This window comes from Crotalus tigris, unplaced genomic scaffold (genome assembly GCF_016545835.1).
Source record: "Crotalus tigris isolate CLP2741 ecotype Arizona unplaced genomic scaffold, ASM1654583v1 scf7180000020019.1302030, whole genome shotgun sequence".
NCBI classification, from domain to species: domain Eukaryota; kingdom Metazoa; phylum Chordata; class Lepidosauria; order Squamata; family Viperidae; genus Crotalus; species Crotalus tigris.
In genome coordinates, this window is record NW_024097821.1 from 339,254 (window position 1) to 363,473 (window position 24,220).

At 41.2% G+C, this 24,220-nt stretch overlaps 1 protein-coding gene across 10 annotated transcripts in view; it reads right to left on the reverse strand.

Annotated features, from left to right (window-relative positions):
• OBSCN (obscurin, cytoskeletal calmodulin and titin-interacting RhoGEF) overlaps positions 1–24,220 on the reverse strand; it is a 268,339-nt gene that overhangs the window by 105,277 nt on the left and 138,842 nt on the right. For 9 of the 10 annotated variants that reach the window (XM_039365275.1, XM_039365278.1, XM_039365274.1 and 6 more), the window contains 10 exons: positions 23,026–23,298; positions 21,397–21,663; positions 17,735–18,007; positions 15,328–15,600; positions 12,654–12,920; positions 10,431–11,765; positions 9,212–9,490; positions 8,228–8,306; positions 5,924–6,048; positions 1,643–1,840 (listed from right to left, as the gene is read on the reverse strand). In XM_039365275.1, coding sequence (XP_039221209.1) covers positions 1,643–1,840; positions 5,924–6,048; positions 8,228–8,306; positions 9,212–9,490; positions 10,431–11,765; positions 12,654–12,920; positions 15,328–15,600; positions 17,735–18,007; positions 21,397–21,663; positions 23,026–23,298 — 3,369 coding nt within the window. The remainder of the gene's footprint in view (positions 1–1,642; positions 1,841–5,923; positions 6,049–8,227; positions 8,307–9,211; positions 9,491–10,430; positions 11,766–12,653; positions 12,921–15,327; positions 15,601–17,734; positions 18,008–21,396; positions 21,664–23,025; positions 23,299–24,220) is intronic. The other variant, XM_039365277.1, reaches the window with a different exon arrangement.

Genomic DNA, 24,220 nt, shown 5'->3' on the forward strand with positions numbered 1-24,220 from the left:
GCTATTCAGCATTTGGAAAAAGATTTTGTGGTCTGCTGGGACATCTTGTGGCAAACTTTGGCATAGCAACTGGAATTTCTTTCTTCAATGGTGTTTGTGGATTACTTTGATTTGTCCTTCATACTATCAAAAAAGATAAGACGTAGAAACAGCTGTAGTGACAATAATTCCTACAAATTGTGGAGGTGGATAATAGTTGAGTCTTACTAAACATAGCCTCCACTAAAGGACTATCTTTAATCACCATGGAAATGAACGAATCCTATCCACAATTTAATTACAAACTTATCGTTGAAAAAATTCGTGAAGCAACAGAATTAATCATCTCAAGAGTGAAAGCTAAAGATATTTTTATAAAACTACAAATTGAACCTCACATCCAAACTGATCAACCTATAACCCAAAAAATAACAGAAGATGAACTAACTCCAAAAGCAGAGAACTTAGACATTTTAGATAACCAAACAACAACACCGGATATGACTCTCTATTCTACTCAGATGAAATCACAAGAAGAGGACCAGACTACTAAATCGACTATAATTACCCTAAACCAAACATGGAGATTTGAATCATTAGGGCAACAACTTAACAATTACAAAGGGGCCAGTTCCTTTGAAAGACTGATAACTGGACGTTCTCCCTTGACTCAAACAACAGGTGTAGGAATGAAGGGAGATACATCCGAGGTTTAGAGACACTGGCACGGAAGCCTACTTGGCACAAAAGGAAAGCCAGAGTTAGATTTAAAAATGGGATTTAGAAATCTACTTAATGGGTAAAGCGGCGTCTTAGAGATAATGTTTTTTTTTAATATTTAGCACTTAGATTTATAATGGGAGTTAAAATTAACTGTTAGGCTATAATTTTAATTGTTATATGGAAATAGATTTGTCATAATGAAAGATATTTTGTTATTAAAGGAGGAGTTATTAGAATGAGAATCAGAATATATTTGTCTATAAAGAAGGCAAATTTTGAAATAATATGTGTATTTTAGTTATGTTAATTATAATGAAATGAGGGAAATCAAGATTATCCAAAGTTTAAACATTGGTTATAAAAGGCTAAATTGGAATATATAAATTGGAATTAAATAAAACCTTTAAACAGAATTTGGACATATATATAAAAGAAAAATACTATTGATAAATGTACTGATTGATTGAATCTACCTAGAAACTTATTAACATGAATATGATACAATATTTGAGGGAAACAGTGAGGGAATGTTATTGATGTAACCTGAGATATATATGAATGATTTTGTTATTGACTGATTTCCCTAGCACCCTTCCTAAGTATCTGGATGTTAAAATTTGAAAAAATAATAAAACTTGTTTTTTAAAAAAAGATACAATAGTCTAAAAGAATACATCATTGCCAGTGTTTGTTTGTGTGTACGTAACATAAATCAACAGAGGGAAAATAAACAATATCCAAGGTATCATTCCTTAATCAAATGACAACTTCCTGCTGGAACAATATTGCTTTAACCAGCCTCTGAAACGCCTATTAAAGAAGTTGGGGATTTTTCTTTTCAAAAGACACTATAATATGAAAAAATCCTGGGCTCTGTAGTTCTGCAGGGCAGGTATGGCCTATCAAGGAATAGCATTAACAACCATTTCAGCCTGCTCACCTTTGACTACGAGCTTAGCTGCTGAATACGCAGACCCAGCAGAGTTGGTGATGAAGACAGAATACTGGCCATCGTCCTCTTTGGTGACCTGGAGAACTTCCAGAGCATGAAACTCATGGCTGTCTGTCCTTTGGAGACGATCGCTTGTGTGTAAAGGCTGACCATCTTTGAACCAGTAAAGACGGGGCTCGGGGAAACCTAGGCGGACATACAACAAACATAGAGAGAGATGTATGAGTTATAAGACTAAACAAGGGATCCATCACTGTCCTACTTACCACCCCATTCAGCTATTTGACTAGTCACAGTATGCCACTAACTCTCTTTAATCATTCAATGCTGAGAATCAGAGATTTATTGCGAACGAAGGCAAATATACTTGTCCCAGGATAATGTTGCAGGATCCAAACTGGTCGGTCACTGGAACCAGAAGTTTTGACTTCTGAGCTTTTGGACTCGTGCTGGAGCCCATCTTAGGGAACTTTTCTCTAGCAGAGTGTGTGCTTTGAGCTATTCTATGTGTGATATTTACATGATGCTTGTTATGTGTGGCTTTTTAGTTGTTGATTGGGGTTTTGATGTCTGTCTATTAAGTTGTTGACTGAGGCTTCCGGTTAGGCGTCGTGGCGTGATGAGCGCAGGAAGATGGGGCTTCGACTTCCACATTCGATTTTGCCCCACTGGGGACCCTAAAAAGAGTTGAAAGTCGCCCCGGAGAGGCAATGAAGAAGGAGGGGACTCTCATTGATTGCAGAGGGGCAGTGGCCCTTCCGCTGGATCCAAGGAAGCCCTCCAAACTGGTAAGGGAAAGACTGACTACATTCGTATGGCCAGTCAGAAGCTGCTGACAACCAAAGATAAGTACTAACTAGCAATTTTTGAGCAACATGGATGGAACTGGGTGACACTTTATCCTCTTTTTATGATCTTTTTCCTGGAAAAAAGAATGCCTAAAGCAAAGAATCCTCCCCGATAAGAAAGGGAAGGGAAGTTCTTGTCCTATTCCCTCAGGAAAAGAAAAGTGACAAATTAATTGCTTTGGGGAAAATAGAGAACACTACAAGATCAATTTGGAATTAATACAGGTATATAGCTTTGAAATTTGGGGACTAAAAATACCTTTGAGACCTTTTTTTAGAAAAGATATTTGAAAGTCTGTAAAATAGGCTTGGATTTGGAAAGCTGGAATATGGTGTCAATGACATCTAGTGGCAAATCACAGCACTACAATTTATTATGCTTAAAGGAACTTGGCTTGAAGCTCAGACTTAGATAAGACTCTTTGTTGTTCCTGGAGACTTTTACTTTTACAGACTGCAGCTGGAAAAGGGAAAAAAACTCTTGGCCTGCTTATCTGTGTTGGGGGGCCTATTGGACTACAAAAACTACATACAAAAACAAAATGGGTGTTCCATACTTAGCCGCAAATGGTAAAAAACCATCTTTAACACTTGTCTCCAAAGCCCCCAGCTTGATATACCAGCAAGAAAATATTACTGAATCTCAAAAAGAAATTCTTTCTATGTTGAAATCAATCTAAGAGATAATTGTTTTGTTTCATGATGAGACTAAAAATAACACAAATGAGATAAAAGAACAATTTTCTAACCTAAACTTACAAATCCAGACAATGACTACAAAGAAGGAACTAGTAACCCAGAAAACAGAAGGCAAATTAGAAGAAATGGATCCAAAGATGGAGGACCTAAAGCAGTGGTTCTCAACCTTTCTAATGCCGTGACCCCATAAAACAGTTCCCCATGTTGTGGTGACCCCCAAGTGGGTGTGGCCACCAATAAGAGGGAGTAGGACAGCTAGGGAAAGGCAAAAAAAATGGCGGACTGCGTTGTTTGGCGATCCCCATGAAATGGTCGTTTGACCCCAAATGGGGTCCCGACCCACAGGTTGAGAACCACTGACCTAAAGGAAGGAATTAACAGACAGATACTGACAAATTAGAAGACGCAGTGATAACACCAGAAATGGAAAAGATATCTTACTTGTCAAGATCTCAGAACACATTTGAGGATAACGAAGAAGAGCTGATCGAATGGATGATAAAGCTGTTAGGAGAAATGCTGAATATTGACAAACAAGAAATAAATAGAAAAACTGAAGAAGAAAGGTGGAGGCTGTTTAATGAATATAAATGGGTTGAGCGTTCTTCCAGAATCAAATTCTCTTCCTCATTCCAAACAATATATACAAAAACAGAGGAAGAATTACCTGATAATTCAAATGAACTGACTTGGAAAATTATTTGGCAAAGGAAGAAAGCTAGAATAAGACTGAAGAAAATAGAGGTCTTGACCTATTAGATGGGATATTATACTATTAAATGAATGTTTGAATATGGTTAAGAAAATAGATAACTGTTAGAAATAAAAGTATTATTATAATTAGAAAGACAGGATTTGTAACTAGAATATTATACTTTGTTATGAGATGGGAAATATAAAAATTTTAAAAGGGTTTGAATAAGGGAAGTTTTTGGTTACCCAAATATAATTTATTATGAGAAAATTATAAGTGATAGAGATATTTTGAACATTTATGGGAAATTAAAATTTTTAAAAAGTGGGAAAAACAAGATATTGATTGAACAAATAGATTTTAAGTGCAAATGCAATTGAGATATGTTCTGGCTAGAAAAGATATTATAAACTGACACTATCGATATTATGTATAATACCAGAAAAAATGTGATGAAGATGTCTATATTTAATTGTATATGTATTAACAGTAACAAGAATTGTATTTGCCAAGTGTGGAAAAATGCATACCACCGGAAGAAGAGGGGAAGCACTGGATGGTATAGTATTGGAACTAGACTGAGGAAGCACTGGATGGTATAGTATTGGAACTAGACTGAGAAAGTTAATATGTACCACTGAATTACCAGTAGACCCAGACAACACTTTGTTTATTAGGTAGTCATGATTGTAAAATTAGAAAATTAATAAAATAATAATAATAATTTTTATTTTGCAGTCACAGACCAAAATACAAGTGCAACAAAAGAAAACACAAGAAAAATATAATCACAAACAATTAACACCAGATGCGTTGGCTAAAGGGAATTACAACATTCTCCTCTAATAGTTACAGCTCTTAAAAGAAATTTAGAAACCTGAGAAGTAATATAGGAGGAGCCATCCCCTAGACAATATAAAACCAAATTACTAACATTAGAACCAGAGGGATCAATTCCAAGGAGAGCCAATAGTTTAATTCTGGCTGTGTTATACATAGGGCAGTATAATAAGACATGCTCCAGAGTTTCAGCTTCAGCCCTATCACAGGGGCATAGTTGCTCACTAAACGGGAGCCTCTTGAATCGCCCGTCGAGTAGTGCTGAGGGCAAGACATTGGAACGGGCTAGGGAAAAGACTCTTCTATACTTGGGGATGGTTAGAGTATAGAAATAAGAGGCCATCCTCAATCCATAATTATTAGAATGGCTAAAGATCAAAGGGGAGCAGGTTTTGATGGCTCTGGCTCTTAAGTATTGCAAATCTATGTCCACAAGCCGTTGGACTACCCTAAACTGGCGTCCTTGAGACCATAATCTCCCAGAGCATCCCCAAATTAATAAAATATTTACATATAAAAAAAAGTTGTTGGCTATTCTTTCCTTGTGCTGCCAAGTCCTTGTCTCCTAAGTACTTAGTAAGCTAGTGGTAAATCAGCACTCCTGTTGACTGACGAGGGGTCCATCTCCCAGGTTTCAATTGCTTCTTTGGCTTTTTTTGTGCCTACTTAGTAGCTGCAAAATTCAATTTATATCCTTCTTCATTGCAATGTGAGGCTACCAATGAATTTGATCTCCTTGCCTGACCACTCACTTCTATTCTGGTGGTTAGCCTCCTCCTCGTCTGTCCTACATAGTCAGAGGAACAATTGATGCAGGGAAGATTTCTCGAGTCAGAATTTGCCAGTCACTGGTGAAGGATTTCCTGCCTAAAATAGGACTAGAATTCACGGTCTCCCATTTCTAGTCTGGTGCCTTCCCCAAACCTATTGCAATACAAGCTCCACCCCTTTTGTACATGCATTTTAATGTCAGTTGTATACAAAAGGAGTGGAAGCTACATTACAATAATGAAATAATGAATAATGAATTTTCAGAATAATGAAATTCTGTTTTGGTCATTTTGAAAAAAAAAGTGCTCAATGCTGCAATGAACAATTCCAAAAACCAGCAGGCAAGAAGAGATCGTATGAATGGGATCTACCCGAGGCCGTGAAGGCATTGAGGGGGTGAACTGGAATATCTATTACCTTTCACTTTTAAATGGAATTTGGCAACAGGGGTTCCTGGTGCCACGTGAATATCGTGAAGTTCATCCATGATTTGAGGCAACTGTTCTTCTTCGGTTGTCGACTCCACGCCTTCTTGTTCCCGGCTGGTTCAAGAGATGGTGGGAAAGAAAGGGAAGAGAAAATGAATGATTGACATGCAAAGTCCACTCCCAAATATAGTTAGAACATAGAGCAACAAAGATGATTAGGGGACTGGAGGCTAATGCACATAAGGAACGGCTGCTAGAATTGGGTATGTCTAGTTTAACGAAGAGAAGGACAAGGGGGGACATGATAGCAGTATTCCAATATCTCAGGGGCTGCCATAAAGAAGAGGGAATTAAGCTATTTTCCAAAGCACCTGAAGGCAGGACAAGAAGCAACGGGTGGAAACTAAGCAAAGAGAGAAGCAGCCTAGAACCAAGGAGAAATTTCCTGACAGTGAGAACAATTAACCAGTGGAACTACCTGCCTCCAGAAGCAGTGAATGCTCCAACACTGGAAGTTTTTAAGAAGAGACTGGACAGCCATTTGTCCGAAATGGTGTAGGGTTTCCTGCCTGAGCAGGGGGTTGGACTAGATGACCTCCAAGGTCCCTTCCAACTTTACTACTATTATTATTAATAATAATAGGGTTGGAAGGAACCTTGAAGATCTTCTAGTCCAGTGGTGGCAAACCTATGTGCCGGAAGTGGCACTCAAAGCCCTCTCTGTGGGCACATACCCTGTTGCCTCAGCAGAGTTTGCCAGAGTAGTGAGCATGTGGCATTTAAAAGCGACGGGGCAGGAAGTGAGTGATCAAGTGACATTGGCCCCCAGGATGCCCCAGAGATGACGAGGGACTGGCCCCCACCACCTAGCCCCAGCCCTGCCCAGCCTGGCAGCCCCAAGGCACAAACACAGGAGGTGGTGAGCACACAGGGTCCGACAGCTTCTAGCAGCAGGGGCTGGTCATCTCCTCAGCCCCCTTGAGGGTCTTGCCCTTGGCCCGTGGGTGGAGCACATTCCCTCACTCACCTTGATACCTACCACAGCCACCAGCTGCTCATGCAGGTCAATTAAGCCACTGCCCAGAGCTGCAGTGAGGCGGTAGAGCACATCCAGGGCCAGCAGGCAAAAGGCCACCCCGAGCGGGGAAAGCTGGATCCCCATTGGCATCATGACCGCCCAGGCCCAGCAGAGATGGGGGGATTGGGGGGCCATGGCCCTGATGGGGATCCAGTTTTCCCCGCTTGGGGTGGACTTTGGCTTGCTGGGCATGGGCATGCCCTATCACCTCTATTCGAGCTTGCTAGCTGGCCATTTCACCTTCTTTGTGCTGGGCGGGCCAGGCGTTCTGGGCGTTGGTGGCAACCTAATGGACCTGCGCAAGCTGTTCGTGGCAATAGCCTGAGGCGGGGCCAAGGGGCATTGGGTATGTGAGGGGAACAGGTCTACATGCGGGCCAAGGGCAAGATCTGCGAGGGGGCCGGTAGATGACCAGCAGCGACCTGCTCTCCAACAGCAACCACAAAAAAGATGGGACAAAGTAGGTGTGTCCGGCAAGCTACATCACGTGCCTCCCTCCTCCCCTACTCCGCCTGCTGCTGGAGGGCTGGCCTGGTATTGGCAGCAGGCTGCAGAGCCCCAGGGTGCGCAGGTCGAAGGGCCGGCAGGCTGTGGCTGCTGAGGGACACCATCGGCCCCCATGCGCTCAGTGACCTCTGTGGGGGGGGCAATGGTGTCAGGCAGCAGCAGTCCCAGTCCCAGCCCCTGCCTTGCCTTGCTCTGTGGCAATGGCACCCCGACCTGCCCCTGCGTCGCCTCACCCCGCAGGATGAGCCTCCTGCCCACACTATCCGCCAGAAGCTCCCTGGATCTCCCCCAACCCTGCCTGGCCCCCATAGGCATTCCTCCCATGAGCAACATTGAAGTGGCCACACCCACCCCGACCACGCCCATCCCATCTGCCGTAATCACTGCAGCCATGCCCAATTAGTGGGCCACACTCCCCACCCCACCCCCAAGGGCACCATAATGCTGATGAGGTAGAAATCTTATTCCTGATCAGAAAGTGTTATTGATCCTTTAACCTAGAACATTCAGGCCACCAAATGGGTTAATCAGAAAAGTTGTGAGGTGCAAGATCCATTTAGTGCAAAGAAGATGTGCCACAATAAGGAAGCTGTGTCAATAATCATGAAAGCAAACTAGTCAGGATAATAAACATATTTTCCAAAATAACATTTGTTAATATGAGATAGGTGGCAAATAAATATAACAAATAAATAATATTGCTTTTACCTGGACAGGTAACCTTTGGCGCTGTAGTACGATGAGGTCTCTGTTGCATCTCCAGCTGTATCATAGTCTGTGCTGGTTACTAATGAATGGTAAAAAGAGGATTTTAGGGGCAACGTTTCTTAATTTCAGCCACTTTAAAGTCAGTGGACTTCAACTCCCAGAATGCCATGGTCAACCTGGGAATTCTGGAAGTTGAAGTCTACCCACCTTAAAGTTGAGAAACATTGTTTTAGAGCAGGGGTAGGCCACCTTGGCTCGTTTATGACTGGTGGACTTCAACTCCCAGAATTCCTGAGCCAGCCATGCTGAGGGGAAAGGGAGAGGTTTCCATGCTGAGCCATGCTGGCTCAGGAATTCTGGGAGTTGAAGTCCACGAGTCATAAAAGAGCCAAGGTGGCCTACCCCTGCTCTAAAGCAATGTTTCTCAAAAGCAGCATAAGAGAAGGTGAATAATTGTTCAAGAATTGAGGAAGTTCTGATCAGATGATTTTTATGGGAGGAGGGAGGGAGGGAGGAAGGAAAATTAGAAAAAGGAAGAAAATAAAATTAGAAGGAAGGAAGGAAGGAAGGAAGGAAGGAAGGAAGGAAGGAAGGAAGGAAGGAAGGAAGGAAGGAAGGAAGGAAGGAAGGAAGGAGAAAATAAAACTAGAAGAAGGAAGGAAGGAAGGAAGGAAGGAAGGAAGGAAGGAAGGAAGGAAGGAAGGAAGGAAGGAAGGAAGGAAGGAAGGAAGGAGAAAATAAAACTAGAAGAAGGAAGGAAGGAAGAAAGGAAGGAGAAAATAAAACTAGAAGGAAGGATGGAAGGAAGGAAGGAAATCATAATAAAAGAACTTTAAACATGTTTTGTTTGCTTGACTATGAGTTATTAACCTCTATTTTATTCTGCTGCCTAATGAAGTCAGACAAGCAAAATACATTTCATGCACCCCAAAGTTATGGTCAACCTTTGAGCAACAGTTTCCCAGAAACCAGCTTTAGACTCACGGTCCACTCGTAGCTCAGCTTTTGTTGAAGACACCCCCATGCTGTTTTCAGCCACGCAGCGGTAGACCCCCATGTCAAGAGGGACCACTGCAGTGATGATCAGCTGATGACATCCTTCCTGGTCCTCATTGATCATGTAGTGGTCATCTTCTTCAAGAACACGGCCATCTTTAAACCATCGGACAGTCGGCATCGGCTTCCCAATCACCACGCAATCGAAACTGACTGGATAACCATCCTGCACTTCTTGATTTTGAAGCTCAGTGATGAAGATTGGAGCTAGAATGAATAAAGAACAATAACAGCACATCTATATGTCAGTCTCCTCCTCCTCCTCTCTGCAAACCTCACTCCCTTCTAACACTGATGATGTTCTTTAGCTGGGTCATGAAATATCTGTACGAAAACAACCAAGCTCAAAAATAACCAAGCTCAAGGATCTCACAATTCTCCTTCTCTTCTTCCTCCTTATTTTTCTCCTTCTTCTTGTCTATCTTCTGCTCCTTCACCTTCTTCTTCTCCTTTACCTTTTAGTCCAACTTCCTGCTCAAAAAGGAGTCCTTATACCACTTCAGACAAATGGCTGTCCTGTCTCTTCTTGAAAACCTCCAATGATGGAGCATCAACAACCTCTGAAGGCAAGCTGTTCCACTGAGTAATTGTTCTCACAGTCAGAACATTTCTCTTTAGTTCTAGGTTGCTTCTCTCGTTGGTTAGTTTCCATCCATTATTTCTTGTCCTGCCTTCAGGTGTTTTGGAGAATAGGTTGACCCCTTCCTCTCTGTGACATCTCCTCAAGTATTGGAAGATTGCTAACACATCACTCTTAGTCCTTCTTTTCATTAGACTAGACGTACCTAGTTTCCTCAATCGTTCATCATATGTGATCTTTGTTGCTCTTTTCTGCATTCTTTCTATGATCTTGTCACCTTTTTTGTATTGTGGTGACCAGAACTGGACACAGTATTCCAAATACGATCTCACCAGGGCAGTGTAAAGAAGTACTAACACTTCACTTTAAACTGATTTATTGGTACACATGCCTATGCACAGGAATCTTCTCAACTAACAGTTAGCACCTGCTAGGATTAGATAAGGATCAATGGAATTCCAGGGAGATTGGACTTAGTTCACTTGTGACTATATAGGGATTCTAGGCTGATGCCTCTTTTGACACCGACCCCAGGTCCTGCCACTACTACAAATCTTTTGTACTTACCAGTATCAGAGGTCAGCAAAATAGGTGGTGGCCGTTGAACCAAAGTCTGCAACTGTCTCACAGGAGGTGACGTGGCTTTCCCAATGCGCAACTCTATCTTTTTAGGACCCTGATCCAAAATGTCAATCTCAACAGGAATACCCATGGCAGCAAACATCTCCCGAAACCGGCCTGCAGCTGTTTTGGCCTCCGTATGAACTTCAAACTTGATGTAGATGTAGCGTTCGTCTTCCCGGTAGGTCTGGTGATCTACCACCTCAATCTCTCCCTCATCTGCACTAACAAACAGTTCCTCTTCGACGTCGGAAATCTCAGGCGAAATTTTGGACTTGAACAATTTGTGAAGTCTCCGTCCAGCTTTACGGAAAGCATCGTCCAATTCACTGCCAGATGAGCTCTCTGATTCGCTGTCAGAAAGCTTCTTGGCGGTTTTTGGCTTGCGAGAAGGTGCTTGGAGTTGGATGGTCACCTTGGCACTGTGGGAGACCTTGCCAAATTTATTGGAGGCTTCGCAGGTATATTTGCCCTTGTCATTCGTTTCTAAACCGGCAATGATCAAGGAGCAAGTCCCGTCACTGTAATTGTCTATGTGATAATGCCGCCCATCCTTAATTTCATTCCCGTCTTTCAGCCAACTGACTTTCATGTCTGTTTTGCTGTGGGCCATACACTCCAGATGGAGGGTGTCTCCCACCTTGCCGACAAAGTCCTTGAAGGTCTCAGCAAAGACTGGACGTTCCTGCTGTTTGATTTCCTTCCTCACTTTGTAACCTTTGAAGGCAGCTTGGATTTTGACGGCAGCTTGAGACATGGAAGGATCTTCCAAGTCTCCTTCCATAATCTCCATTTCGGCTGACTCCACAGGAGGAGGCGGTTCCTCACCAGACTTCTGCTGATCTTGAGAGACTTTCTCTACGACTTTGCGACTGATGCTAACCGTAGATGACCCAGCCTTCTTAAGGTAGGTGATTAATGAAGGTGTCCCGGCTCTGGATTCATCATCTGAACTTGTGACAGAGAAATCTGCTTCTCCAACTTTTGCAGATTCATCGCAAGTAGAATATTCCTCGGAATAGTATTGGGTTATCTCCACCTCCTCCTTCTTCCGCTTATGAAGCTTGTCGTCTTCTTCAGGCAGTTCGCTGATCGAATCCAAGGTCGGCTCGCGACTCATCCTCCGCTTCTTGGCCAGAGCTTCCCACAGAAGGTGGAGGTCCCCTTCCTGGGCAGCTTCAGGTGGCAAGCTGGGCTGGACCTCTTCATCTGCTACTTTGCCTGGCTCTTTAGAAATTGGTGCTTCCTCAACAACTTCTTCCAGTATCGACACTGGAGAAACTAAGAAACGAAACGGTGAGATTTTTATTAGGAATTTGGGACATAGCAACTTCTAGACATAAAAGAAGAAGATCAACAGGACAATCTCAGTTTTGGAAATCACCATTTTAGAATCAATCAATCAGTAATCAGTCAATCAATCTGGATTAATATAGTACAGGTAATCCTCGATTTATGACCACAACCAAGCCCCAAATTTCCATGGTTCTAAGCAAGGCAGTTAAGTGAGCCGCACCCCATTTTAAAACCTTTTTTTGCCATGATTCTTAAACAAATCACTGCAGTTGTTAAGTGAATCACATGGTTGTTAAGTAAATCTGGCTTGCCAAGTGCCCAAATTTTGATTAAATAAACATGGGGATGCTGTGATGGTCGCAAGTGTGAGAACCAGTCATGTCACTTTTTTCAGTAAAGTTAGTCATTGACTTATAACTATTCATGTAATGACCATTCATTTAATGACCGTTACAACAGCACTGAAAAAAAATGATTTACAACCTGTCCTCACACTTACAACCTTTGTAGTGTCCCCATAGTCAGGAGCTCAATATTCTGGCTCTGAGCAACAGAGCGTATATATGACTGTTACAGCGTCCTGCGTGACATGATCTGCATTTGCGACCTTCCCAGCCAGCTTCGGATGAGCAAAGCTGATGGGGGAAATAGATTCACTTAATGACATTGTAATTCATTTAACAACTGCAGTGATTTGCTTAACAACCCTGGCAAAAAAGATCTTAAAATTGGACAAGACTCACTTATAACCTCGTTGCTGAGCAGCGGAATTTCTAGTCCTAGTTGTGGTTGTCTCTGCTGGTTAATGACCCAAATACAATTATATGACTTGTGGTCGTAAAATGAGGATTACCTGTAGGAATTCTAACTTACCGTCAATCGAAAGATTGGCAGAGGTTTTGATTTCAGGCGAGGTGATGCAGGTGTAGGATCCTTGATCTTCAGATTTAAAATCGTGTATGATGAGCGTCTGTTTTTTGCCTTCAGAGACGATTTCATATCGTCCTCCGGGTTGGATCGGTTCTTTCCCTTTGACCCAAATCACCTCTTGGGTCTCGCTGGACAATTCGCACTGCAACTGGGCCTTCTCTCCTTGTGTGGCAGACTTGTCAACCAAAGGCAGAGTGACTTCCACAGGTTCTAAAATTCAACACACAAAAACCAATTTACAGGGTAGTCCTTGACTTGCAACCATTTGTTTAGCGACCATTCAAAGTTACAACAGCACTGAATAAGTGACATGTGACTGTTTTTCATACTTATGACCATTGCAGCATCCCCAGAGTCATGTGATCAAAATTCAGACCTTGGCATCTGGTCCATATCTTTGACTGTTGTCACATACAAGGAAGGTGTAAGAGGATATATATACGTGTGTGTGTGTGTGTGTGTGTGTGTGTATGTATACATATGAATTGAATTACAATAGTAAAATTAATTCAAACTAAAAGAAAGAAGAATAGAAGAAAAGAGAGAAAGGTGCAAAAGATATAAAGAACAGAAAACAAAGAAAGTAAAAGAACAGGGGAGATTGAAAATATATTTCAATCAACACAAGTATAGAATATACTCTTCACTGCTGTTACTATTAGTAACACAGTTGTTAAGCAAATTTGGCTTCCCCATTGACTTTGCTTATCAAGAGATTGCAAAAGGGGATCACATGATCCATGACACTGCAACCGTCATAAATGAGTTACCAGGCATCTGAATACTGATCACGTGACCATGGGGATGCTGTAACAGTGGTAACTATGAAAAATGGTCATGTCACTTTTTTCAGTGCCGGTGTAGCTTTGAATGGTCACTAAATGAACTGTTCTAAGTCGAGGACTACCTGTTTTCCAAGTGTGGCCTCACCAGTGCAGTATAGAGCGATAGTATCACTTTTTCTGATCTTGATGCAGCCCAGGATTGCATTAGCCTTTTGGGCTGGTGCAGCACACTGCTGGCTCACACTTAAGTGGTGATCCAGTAGAATTCGAAAGATCCCTCTCATAGTTGCTATTGTTGAGCCAAGTGCCACCTATTCTGTACCTGTGCATTTGGTTTTTCCTGCCTAGGTGCAGGATCTTACTGAACCACATCTGGTTGAATGTGGTCCAATGCCCACTAACTGTTCATTCTTTGTTGTGGTGAACAACTTTGCTTTTCATGCAGTAATCCTCAATTTCCTTTCCTTTCTCCAGAAGGGATCAATTTGTATCAATCTACTAAGGACTTAGTAAATAGAACATGGAGTAATAGAGTTGAAAGGGACCTTGGAGGTCTTCTAGTCCAACTCCCTGCTCAAGCAGGAGACCCTATGCCATTTTACACAAATGGTTGTCCAGTCTCTTTTTGAAAGCCTCCAGTTATGGAGCACCCACAACTTCTGAATGCAAGTTATTCTATTGGTTAATTGCTCTCAGCGTTAGGAAATTTCTCCTTAGTTCTAGGTTGCTTCTCTTGGTTAGATTCCATCCATTGTTTCTTGTCTTGCCTATTGGTGGTTTGGAAAATAGTTTGACCCCTCTCTGTAGGTACCCCTCAAATATTGGAACACTGCTATCATGTTCTCCTTAGTTCTTTTCATTAAACTAGACATACCCAATTCCTGCAACTATTCTTCATATGTTTTTGCCTCCAGCCCCCTTATCATCTTTGTTGCTCTTTTCTACACTCTTTCCAGAGTCTTAATATCTTTTTTGTATTATGGTGACCAGAACTGGATACAGTATTCAAGTATGATTTTACTAAGGCTTTGTAAAGAGGTACTAGAATTTCACATGATCTTGATTCTATCTCTCTGTTAATGCAGCCTAGCACTGTGTTGGCTTTTTTGGCAGCTGCAGCACACTCTTGGCTCATGTTTAAGGGAATAATAGTAATAATAATAATAATAATAATAATAATAGTAGTAGTAGTAGTAGTAGTAGTAGTAGTAGTAGTAGTAGTAGTAGTAGTAGTAGTAAAAGTTGGAAGGGACCTTGGAGGTCATCTAGTCCAACCCTCTGCTCAGACAGGAAACCCTACACCATTTCGGACAAATGGCTGTCCAGTCTCTTCTTAAAAACTTCCAGTGTTGGAGCATTCACTGCTTCTGGAGGCAGGTTGTTCCACTGATTAATTGTTCTAACTGTCAGGAAGTTTCTCCTTAGTTCTAGGTTGCTTCTCTCCTTGATTAGTTTCCACCCGTTGCTTCTTGTCCTGCCTTCAGGTGCTTTGGAAAATAGCTTGATTCCCTCTTCTTTATGGCAGCCCCTGAGATATTGGAACACTGGATTGTCCACTAGGACTCCAAGATCCCTCTCACAGTTACTGGCATTAAGCCAAATTTCACCTAATCTATTCCTGTACATTTGGTTTTTCTTATGCAAGTGTAAAACTTTACTTTTATCTACCTTGAATTTCATTTTGTTAGATAGGGCCTAGTGTTCAGTTTGGTCATTTTGCATCAATCCTATCCTGTACGCAAGTTGCTTGATGTCTTGTGCTTGTTGGTGTCCGTTTAGCCACCTATGAATCAAAACTGATTTCAAGAAAACAATCACCTGTTCCGACTTACCTATGACGGTCAATTTTGCAGACACAATAGCATCTCTGGCAGCGAAGGTTATCTCCCCAGAGTGGAGAAGCTGGGCTTTTTTTAGAATGAGTTTGTAAGTATTTCCTTCGACTTCAATTTTCCAGTTTTCATTTGGTTGGATGTCTACGTCATTAATATACCAGGCAATCTCATGAACAGGTACTGCTTCACTTAACACGCAGCTAAAGACGGCTTGTTCCCCGGCACGGACGGTGACGTCTGTCAGAGGCTGCAGGAATTCCAGTCTCCATCCTGAAACAATCAGAAATGACACCATCAATATTTTCAAAGTAAAGAAGAAAGTGAGATTTTGGGAAACTTTGGGGGAAAGTAGGCTGATTAATAAAAAACAGAAGTACAGGTAGTCCTCGACATGCGAAAATTCATTTAGTGACCGTACTAAGTTATAACAGTACTGGAAAAGGGACTTATGATCATGTGAAGTATTAGTACCACTCTATAAAATCCTAGTGAGGCCACACCTGGAATACTGCAGCCAATTTTGGTCACTATATCACAAAAAAAAATGTTGAGAGTTTGGAAAAAAAAAATTCAAAGAAGAGCAACGAAGATGATCAAAGACCTGGAGACTAAAACATACGAAGAACGGCTACAGGATTTAGGTTTGGCTTGTCTAAAGAAAAGAAGAAATAGGGGAGACATGATAGCAGTGTTCCAGTATATGAGGGGCTGCCACAAAGCAGAGGGGGTCAAACTATTCTCCAAAGTACCAGAGGGCAGCACAAGAAACAATGATTGGAAAATGATAAAAGAGAGAAACAATCTGGAATTAAGGAGAAACTTCCTAACAGTGAGGACAATTAACCAGTGGAACAGCCTGCCTCCAGAAATCGTGAGTGCTCCATCACTGGAGGTTTTTAAGAAGAGACTGGACAGTCACTTGTCTGAGATGGTTTAGGTTCTCCTGCTTGAGCAGGGGGCTGGACTAGGAGGCCTCCAAGGTCCCTTCCAGCTCTACTATTCTATTCTATTCTATTCTATTCTATTCTATTCTATTCTATTCCATTCCATTCCATTTCATTCCATATTCCATTTCTTCTATTCTATTTTGTTCTGTTCTTATTTTTATTCTATTCTATTCTATTCTATTCCATTCCATTCCATTCTATTCCATATTCCATTTCTTCTATTCTATTCTATTCTATTCTATTCTATTCTATTCTATTCTATTCTATTCTGTTCTGTTTTTATTTTTATTCTATTCTATTCTATTCTATTCTATTCTATTCTATTCTATTCTATTCTATTCTATTCTATTCTATTCTATTCTATTCTATTCCATTCCATTCCATTTCATTCCATTCTATTCCATATTCCATTTCTTCTATTCTATTCTGTTCTTATTTCTATTCTATTCTATTCTATTCTATTCTATTCTATTCTATTCTATTCTATTCTATTCTATTCTATTCTATTCTATTCTATTCTATTCTATTCCATTCCATTCCATTCCATTCCATTCCATTGTTTTTCACACTTACAACCATTACAGCATCTCTATGGTGACAAGATCAAAATTTAGATGCTTAGCAATTAACTCATATTTATGACAGTCGCAGTGTCCCGGGGTCATGTGATCCCCTTTTGTGATCTTCTGACATGTAAAATCAATGGGGAAGCCAGATTCACTTAACAGCCATGTTACTAATGTAACAACTGCAGATAACAACTGCATTGATTCACTTAACAGTTGTAGCAAGAAATGGGATAAAACAACAAATATCTCACTTAGCAACATAAATTTTGGGCTCCATTATGGTTGTAAGTTGAGGACTATCTGTACATGACAATGGACCCATTTCCCAGCTGTACTGCTCACAGGTGAAGTATCTCGGCTGCTATGCATGTTTATTGTGGTTATTTTTATTGTTTTTTATTATCTTAGAATTTTTTTAGTATTTGCATTGTGATTTTCTTTTTAATTGTAAGCCATCCACAGTTATTGATTGAGGTGGGCAGCTTTAGAAAGATAGTCTTTGACTTACAACCGTTTGTTTAATGACCGCTCAAAATTGCAACAGCACTGGAAAAAGGAAATTGTGACCATTTTTCACACTAACGACTATTGCAGCATCCTCATGGTCATGTGATCGAAATTCAGACACTTGGCAACTGGCTCATATTTGTGACAGTTGCACAGTCCTGGGATCACTTCTGACAAGGAAAGTCAATGGGGAAGTCCCTGTCACTAACTTAACAATTGTGGTGATTCACTTAACAACTGTGGCAAGAAAGATCGTAAAATGGGGCAAAACTCACTTAACAAGTGCCTCACTTAGCCACAGAAATTTTGGGCTCAGTTGTGGCCATAGTCGAAGACTACCTGTATCTGATTGTCTTGTGCAACAAGATATCTGATTGTCACCTTTGACGTTCAAGAAAGCAGACGTGACCACATCGCTTGCTTGGAAAGAAACCCTGCAGCTGTCTTGGACTTTGAGGTTCTTCAGAAGCAGAAGATGGCGGAGTCCATTTTCAAAATAAACCAATTCCACATTTTCGGACGTTTTTGCCGGCACATCATCGATCAGCCAGTTATAATTGTAGATTTCTGGCTTGGATAGATAACACTCAAAAAGGGCTTCCCCTCCTTCCATCGCATCCACGTTCTCAAGGCCCTGGATGACTGTATTCTTGGCTGTTAGGACAAAAGAAATTAATGGAATTAATAAGAAAAAGGCCTCAATCCCTGACTTTCCTATCACATGGATAGTCCTCGCTTTGCAACTCTTTGTTTAGAGACTGTTTGAAGTTATAAGAGCACAGAAAAAGTGACTTAGGGCCGATTCTCATGACCGTTGTAGCATCCCCAAGGTCATGTGATCAGAATTCAGATGCTTGGCAATTAATTCACAGATATGATGGTTACAGTGTCCCAGTGTCATGTGTTCACCATTTGTGACCTTCTCAGGCAGCTCCTGATTAGCAAAATCAATGAGAGAAACCAGATTCACTCAACAACCACCTGATTTACTTAACAATCACAGGAATTCACTTAAAAACCATGGCAAAAAAGGTCATAAAATGAAGCATGACTCACTTAATAGTTGCCTTGCTTAGCAACATAAATGTTGAGTTCAGTAGTAATTGTAGTTGTACCTATACAGCATTTAAGTTAGCTGGAAATAATTATATATTAATGTAATGTAAAATTATTATAATATAATATAATATAATATAATATAATATAATATAATATATAAAACTTTAGACAGATCGCAAACTTGGTTGTTTGCAATATTTTTGAGTTATATTCAAAAAATGAAGTGACCATCATCTTTAGGTGAAATTCAACCTTCATTTTGATGTAGGTTAAGAGTTTTAGATAGGAGAAAGAGTTTTTATTGGATTGCTAAATGCACAGGAATAGGATCAGGAGCTTCTGCAGAGAGGGTCAAATGCTGCACATATTTTTTTTAAAAAATAGTTTAATTTCATGGTTGCATCTTTGTTGAATTTTCTTCCTTATGGAGATGTCTCCAATTAGGACTGTAGCATTATAAAGAAGAAGTAATCCTACACTAAGGTTTGGCTCAACCAGATTTCAATCAAGGGCAAGATAAGGGCTCGAATCAAGAAAAAAAATCATACACACACATACATAAATGTTGTATGTGACAATGAGTAAACGTAAAGGTAAACCTTGTGGGTGTCCTCATGAGGACACAAGGAAGTGACAACAGATTGCACACGTTGCTTTGATATCCATGGAGATTTCCTCTTTAATTATGCTTTTCTTATGCCATAAAAACGTTTCTGTAAAGAACCATGAGTAATCCCAGTGAAACTCAAGCCTCGGATATTTGTTTGTTTCTTTGTTTATGTCTTGCCTTTATTATTTTTTTATAAAGAACTCAAAATGGCAAACATATCTAACACTCCTTCCCCTCCTATTTTCCCCATAATAACCCTGTGAGGTGGGTTGGGATGAGAAAGAGGGACTGGCTCAAAGTCACCCAGCTGTATTTTGGGCCTATGGTGGGACTAGAACTCACCATCTGTTGGTGATTGGCCCAAAATCACCCAGATATCTTTCATGGCTAAGGCGAGACTAGAATTCAGTATCTCCTGGTTAATGGCTTAAAGTTCCCCAGTTAGCTTTCATGCCTAAAGCAGGACTAGAACTCACAGTCTCCCGGTTTCTAACTTGGTGCCTTAACCTCTACTTGATCTTGGCTGGTGCAGAGACTGTAAGCATGATCTGAAGCATGCGGTACAATTGTGTTTTTTTAATGGCCATAATAAAAGGCATAATTTGATCTTTCTTTTTATCATCACAAAGCTTTACCATAGTGAATTTATTTAAAAATGGATCGTTGTTTTTTTACAGAATTCAAAGCAACGTAGCAGCCAAGCATTCAAAAAATATAATGCAAGCAATAAAATCATTAAAAAAATTAAATAACTTCAGAACATTAGACAAGCCAAATAAAAAAAATATATTTCATAAAATATGCCTTTCAAAAGCTTCAGCTCCGAGTAAGAGCAGATGACAATTAAGCTTGCAATAACACAGAACAATTACAAAATGTTTTGGGCTGCTCAAATGCATTGCTGAGTTATCCTTACAACAGCCCTGCAAGGTAGGCCAGGATTCCTGTTCTTCAACTATGTACCGGACCACTGAATTGCTGACACTGACATGCATTAAGAAAACTCTTCATGGTAGCAATGCAAATTCAGCCAGTGATTTTCCCAGCTCTCTGGTTCTCTCTGAATTTATTTTATGCAGTTAGTATGTTGCCAAAATTAAGGGCAGATAGAAGAAATCAAACCAAGTGTGTTTGGAAAATGCAGGCAAGTTAAAATCTGCATGACCTCAAAATTCTCATCATTCATCTGAGTTTCTTTGTGACAGCTAAGAGCCTAAAAATTTAATACAAATGCTTAATAATAGAAGAGAATATTTGTAGTTCAGGGTTGAACTGCAGGGTCTTTGGTGCTCTCAAAAATTGATCGTTTTTACAACCCAACAAGATAACAGCATCAGTGCTAAAAGTGAGGGAGGTTCTAGCTTCTAGCACTGATGATGTTATCTAGTTGGGTAGTGGAACGTCTGCAAGAAAACCAACCAGCTCAGAGAGCACCAAGGACCCCACAGTCATTTTCCTCCTCCTCCTCCTCCTCCTCCTCCTCCTCCTCCTCCTCCTCCTCCTCCTCCTCCTCCTTTCCCACTTCCTTCTAGCACTGATGATATAACTTAGCTGGGTCATGAAACGTCTGCAACAAAAACATCAAGTTCAGAGCACACCAAGGACCTCACAGTCCTCCTCCTCTTCCTCCTCTTCCTCCTCCTCCTCCTCCTTCTCTCCACATACCCCACTTCCTTCTAGCACTGATGACATAAACTAGTTGGGTCATGAAACGTCTTGCCAAAAAAAAAAAAAAACAAGTTCACAGTACACCAAGGACCCCACAGTCCTCCTCCTCTTCCTCTCCACAAACCCCACTCCCTTCTAGCACTGATGATACAAACTAGTTAGGTCATGAAATGTCTGCAACAAAAAAACCAACTTCAAAGCAGACCAAGGACCTCACATTCCTCCTCCTCCTCCCCACAAACCCACTCCCTTCTAGCACTAAGATGTAACCAAGTTGGGTCATGAAACATCTGCAAGAAAACAACCAAGCTCAGAGAACCACAATAACCCTGCATGAATGCTTATGTTCCTACATAAGGTTTTCCTGTTCCCCAATGCCGGCTAAAATTGTTAGTTGGACTCTTTGTACCGAAAAATCTCCTCTTGCTCTTTGATTTCCAAAAAGCTAGTCGCTTAACCAGGGGAATGACTTCACCTCCAGAGGTTGTGGGTACTCCAATATTGGAGGTTTTTAAGAAGTGATTGGACAGCCATTTGTCTGGAATGGTATAGAGCCTCTTGCGTGAGCTAGAAGACCGCCAAGATCCCTTCCAACTCTGTTATTTTGTTATTCTGATATTGGTCACCAAAAGGAAGTTGGTTTGGGCCTCGTGTCAGCTGCAGTGGTGTTCCCATGATCATCTTCTTCCATTGTGGTTGACCTCACCTTGAACATCAAGCATGGCCTCCACTTTGGTGCCTCCAGCTTCACAAGAGTAAATCCCAGTGTCACCAGGAAGAGCCGGCTTGATTTTCAGTCTGGCCACGTTCCAGTCCTGCTCAACCACAACTCGCTGGCCGTCTGCCCAAAGGGGCTGGTCATCCTTCTTCCAAACGGCCTGCACGGGCCGAGAATATTGGCAGATGAATTCTGCAGTCCCGTCTTCTTCCAGGGTTAGGTCCTGCATGGGGCTGACCACTTCGATGGTCGGATCTGTCAACCGATAGGTCAGGTGTTAGTGCAGGCTTGGGTGAATATTTTTTGCTTTTAAAGGAGGACCCTCAGCGAGTTGTATGAAAGCAGGGATCAGAAGCACTCTTTAGTTTGCTAAGGTGGTTTAATGCTTGCTTGGCTCAGCGATGAAAATGATAGAAGCACATAGGTTAGCTAAAGGGGGCAGCAAATCATCAGTGACCGAGTGGCTGAAAGCAGTTTTGCCTAACTCAAGGATATGGACTGCAACTCCCAGAATTCCTCAGCCAATGTGGAGATTGCAGAGAATTCTGGGAGGTGAGCTATTGACAAAGCTGGCCAGGTTAAGTCCTTTTTCCTAACACCATAGTCCTCGACTTACAATCTTTTGTTTAATGACCATTCAAAGTTACCACAGCAATGAAGAAAGTGACTCTAGACTTACGATTTGTTGCAGCATCCCCATGATCATGTGATTAAAATTCAGATGCTTCACAACTAGTTCATATTTAAGACAATTGCAATGTTCCAGGAGTCATGGGATCTGATCCCAATTGTGGTCATAAGCCGAGGACTATCTACTGACAATACTATACCTGAATTAGTTACTGTACTCAGATGGGTATTTAAGCACCTCTGAAAATCTCCTGTTTGAATCACCTTAGACCAGTGGTTCTCCACCTGTGGGTCGGGACCCCATTTGGGGTCGAACGACCATTTCACGGGGGTCGCCAAACAAGGCTGTCCGCCATTTTTTCCCCCTTTTCTTTGGCCACGCCCCTGGCACCCGGTGATGTATAAGTGGTTGGGGGTCACCACAACATGGGGAACTGTATTATGGGGTCGCAGCATTACAAAGGTTGAGAACCACTGCCTTAGACTATATTTTGTTACTAATTAAATTTGTATGCTGTCCCTCTTGCTATCAAGAGACCCTATTCGTGACTGGCTCGCTCGCAAATGACAACCACCGAACAAAATTGAACTGAAAACCATTTTGTTGAAATGCCCTGCAAAAGTTTCCAGAAGCACCTAAAACCAGATACGTATTTATTTTATTTATTAAACTTTTATGCCGCCAATATTTATGACAGTTCGGCAGATCCAGCAACGGGAAAGCACAGATGCTCCTAAATCTATTACATGCCATTGTAAGCCTTCCAGAATCACTTCAGATTAGCGAGGCAGGCAGCATATAAATTTAAGAAATAAATAAATATCTTCCAAGGACAGTGAGTAAGGTGCAGGATTGTGTTTAAGGTGGTGGTGCCTAGTGGTTAATGCATTCCTTCCAGGAGCTGTTTTGCAGGAATTGGTTAGGAGTCCAGTGACAAAGGAACAAGCGCAGCATGGCGGTCGCTTGACACGGAAAGCCTGAAATACCTTTGATTAATAATTTAGCTGAGGATATCAGAGAACCTGCTCGGAAGATCACTGTTCCTGAATCATTGAGACCCAGGTCTTTTAAGGTCAGCGTGTGAATGGTCCCATCTTGCATCGAGATTTGATTTGCAGGGCTGTTGTGAAGAGGGGAGCCATCCAGCCACCACTGTGCCTTGTGTGTTCCAGATCGGGAGAGCTCGCAGGTAAAAGTAGCCGATTCCCCGGCAAAAATATCCGTGTTCTTTAAACCAGAAACTATCTGTATTTCCTCTTCTGTGTAACAGAGGAAGAGAATGCACGCAACGGAGGTGTGAAAACGGACCGTCTTTGTGTTTCTACTCATCTGACAACATGAAACGTTTTGCAAGGAGAGACATTGCAAAATTAGCACCCAAGAGTAAAACTCTGCAAACTTACACTGAAAGCTACAAAAGTACAGGAGTCCTCATCTTACACCCATTTGTTTAGTGACCAATGTTACAACGACACTGAAAAAAGTGACTTATGACTGGTCCTAGCATTTATGACCATTGCCGTATCCCCATCGTCACGTGATAACAAAATTCAGATGCTTGTCAACCAGTATTCCAGCATCATGTGATTACCTTTTATGACCTTCCTAATCAGCTTCTGATAAGCAAAATCAGTGAGAAATGCTGGATTCACTTAACAACCATGTGATTCACTTAACAATGGCAGTGATTCACTTAACAACCATGGCAAAAAAATCATAAATCAGGGGCATCTCACTTAGCAACTGCCTTGCTTAGCAAACGGGTCAATTTTGGTTATAAGTTGAGGACTACCTGTCATCATATCCCAGATATTATCTTTTTTATTTCTGTTCTGATTTTTCACAAAGCCAGCACAATACAGCTCTAAGCTTAACTTTTCAAAATCACCCAAAATCACACATTAATCCCTTTTTTAAAGCAATCTCACATCAGAACTGCAGAAGCAAACTGCAGTAAGCATCCTACATGTTAGTCATCTGTACAACAAAGAGATATTTCATTTGCGATTGTTCATTTTTCAGATCTACTGAACTTCCCAGTGACTATGTTAGAAAGATTGATTTGCCTCCAAACCTAGTTTAATAACAGGAAAAGGCACAAAACAGATGCGTAAGTTTCACTTTCGTGTATAGAAATAACTTGCCCTTAAAAACTTGAAAATAAAGAGGAATTCCCTAGTC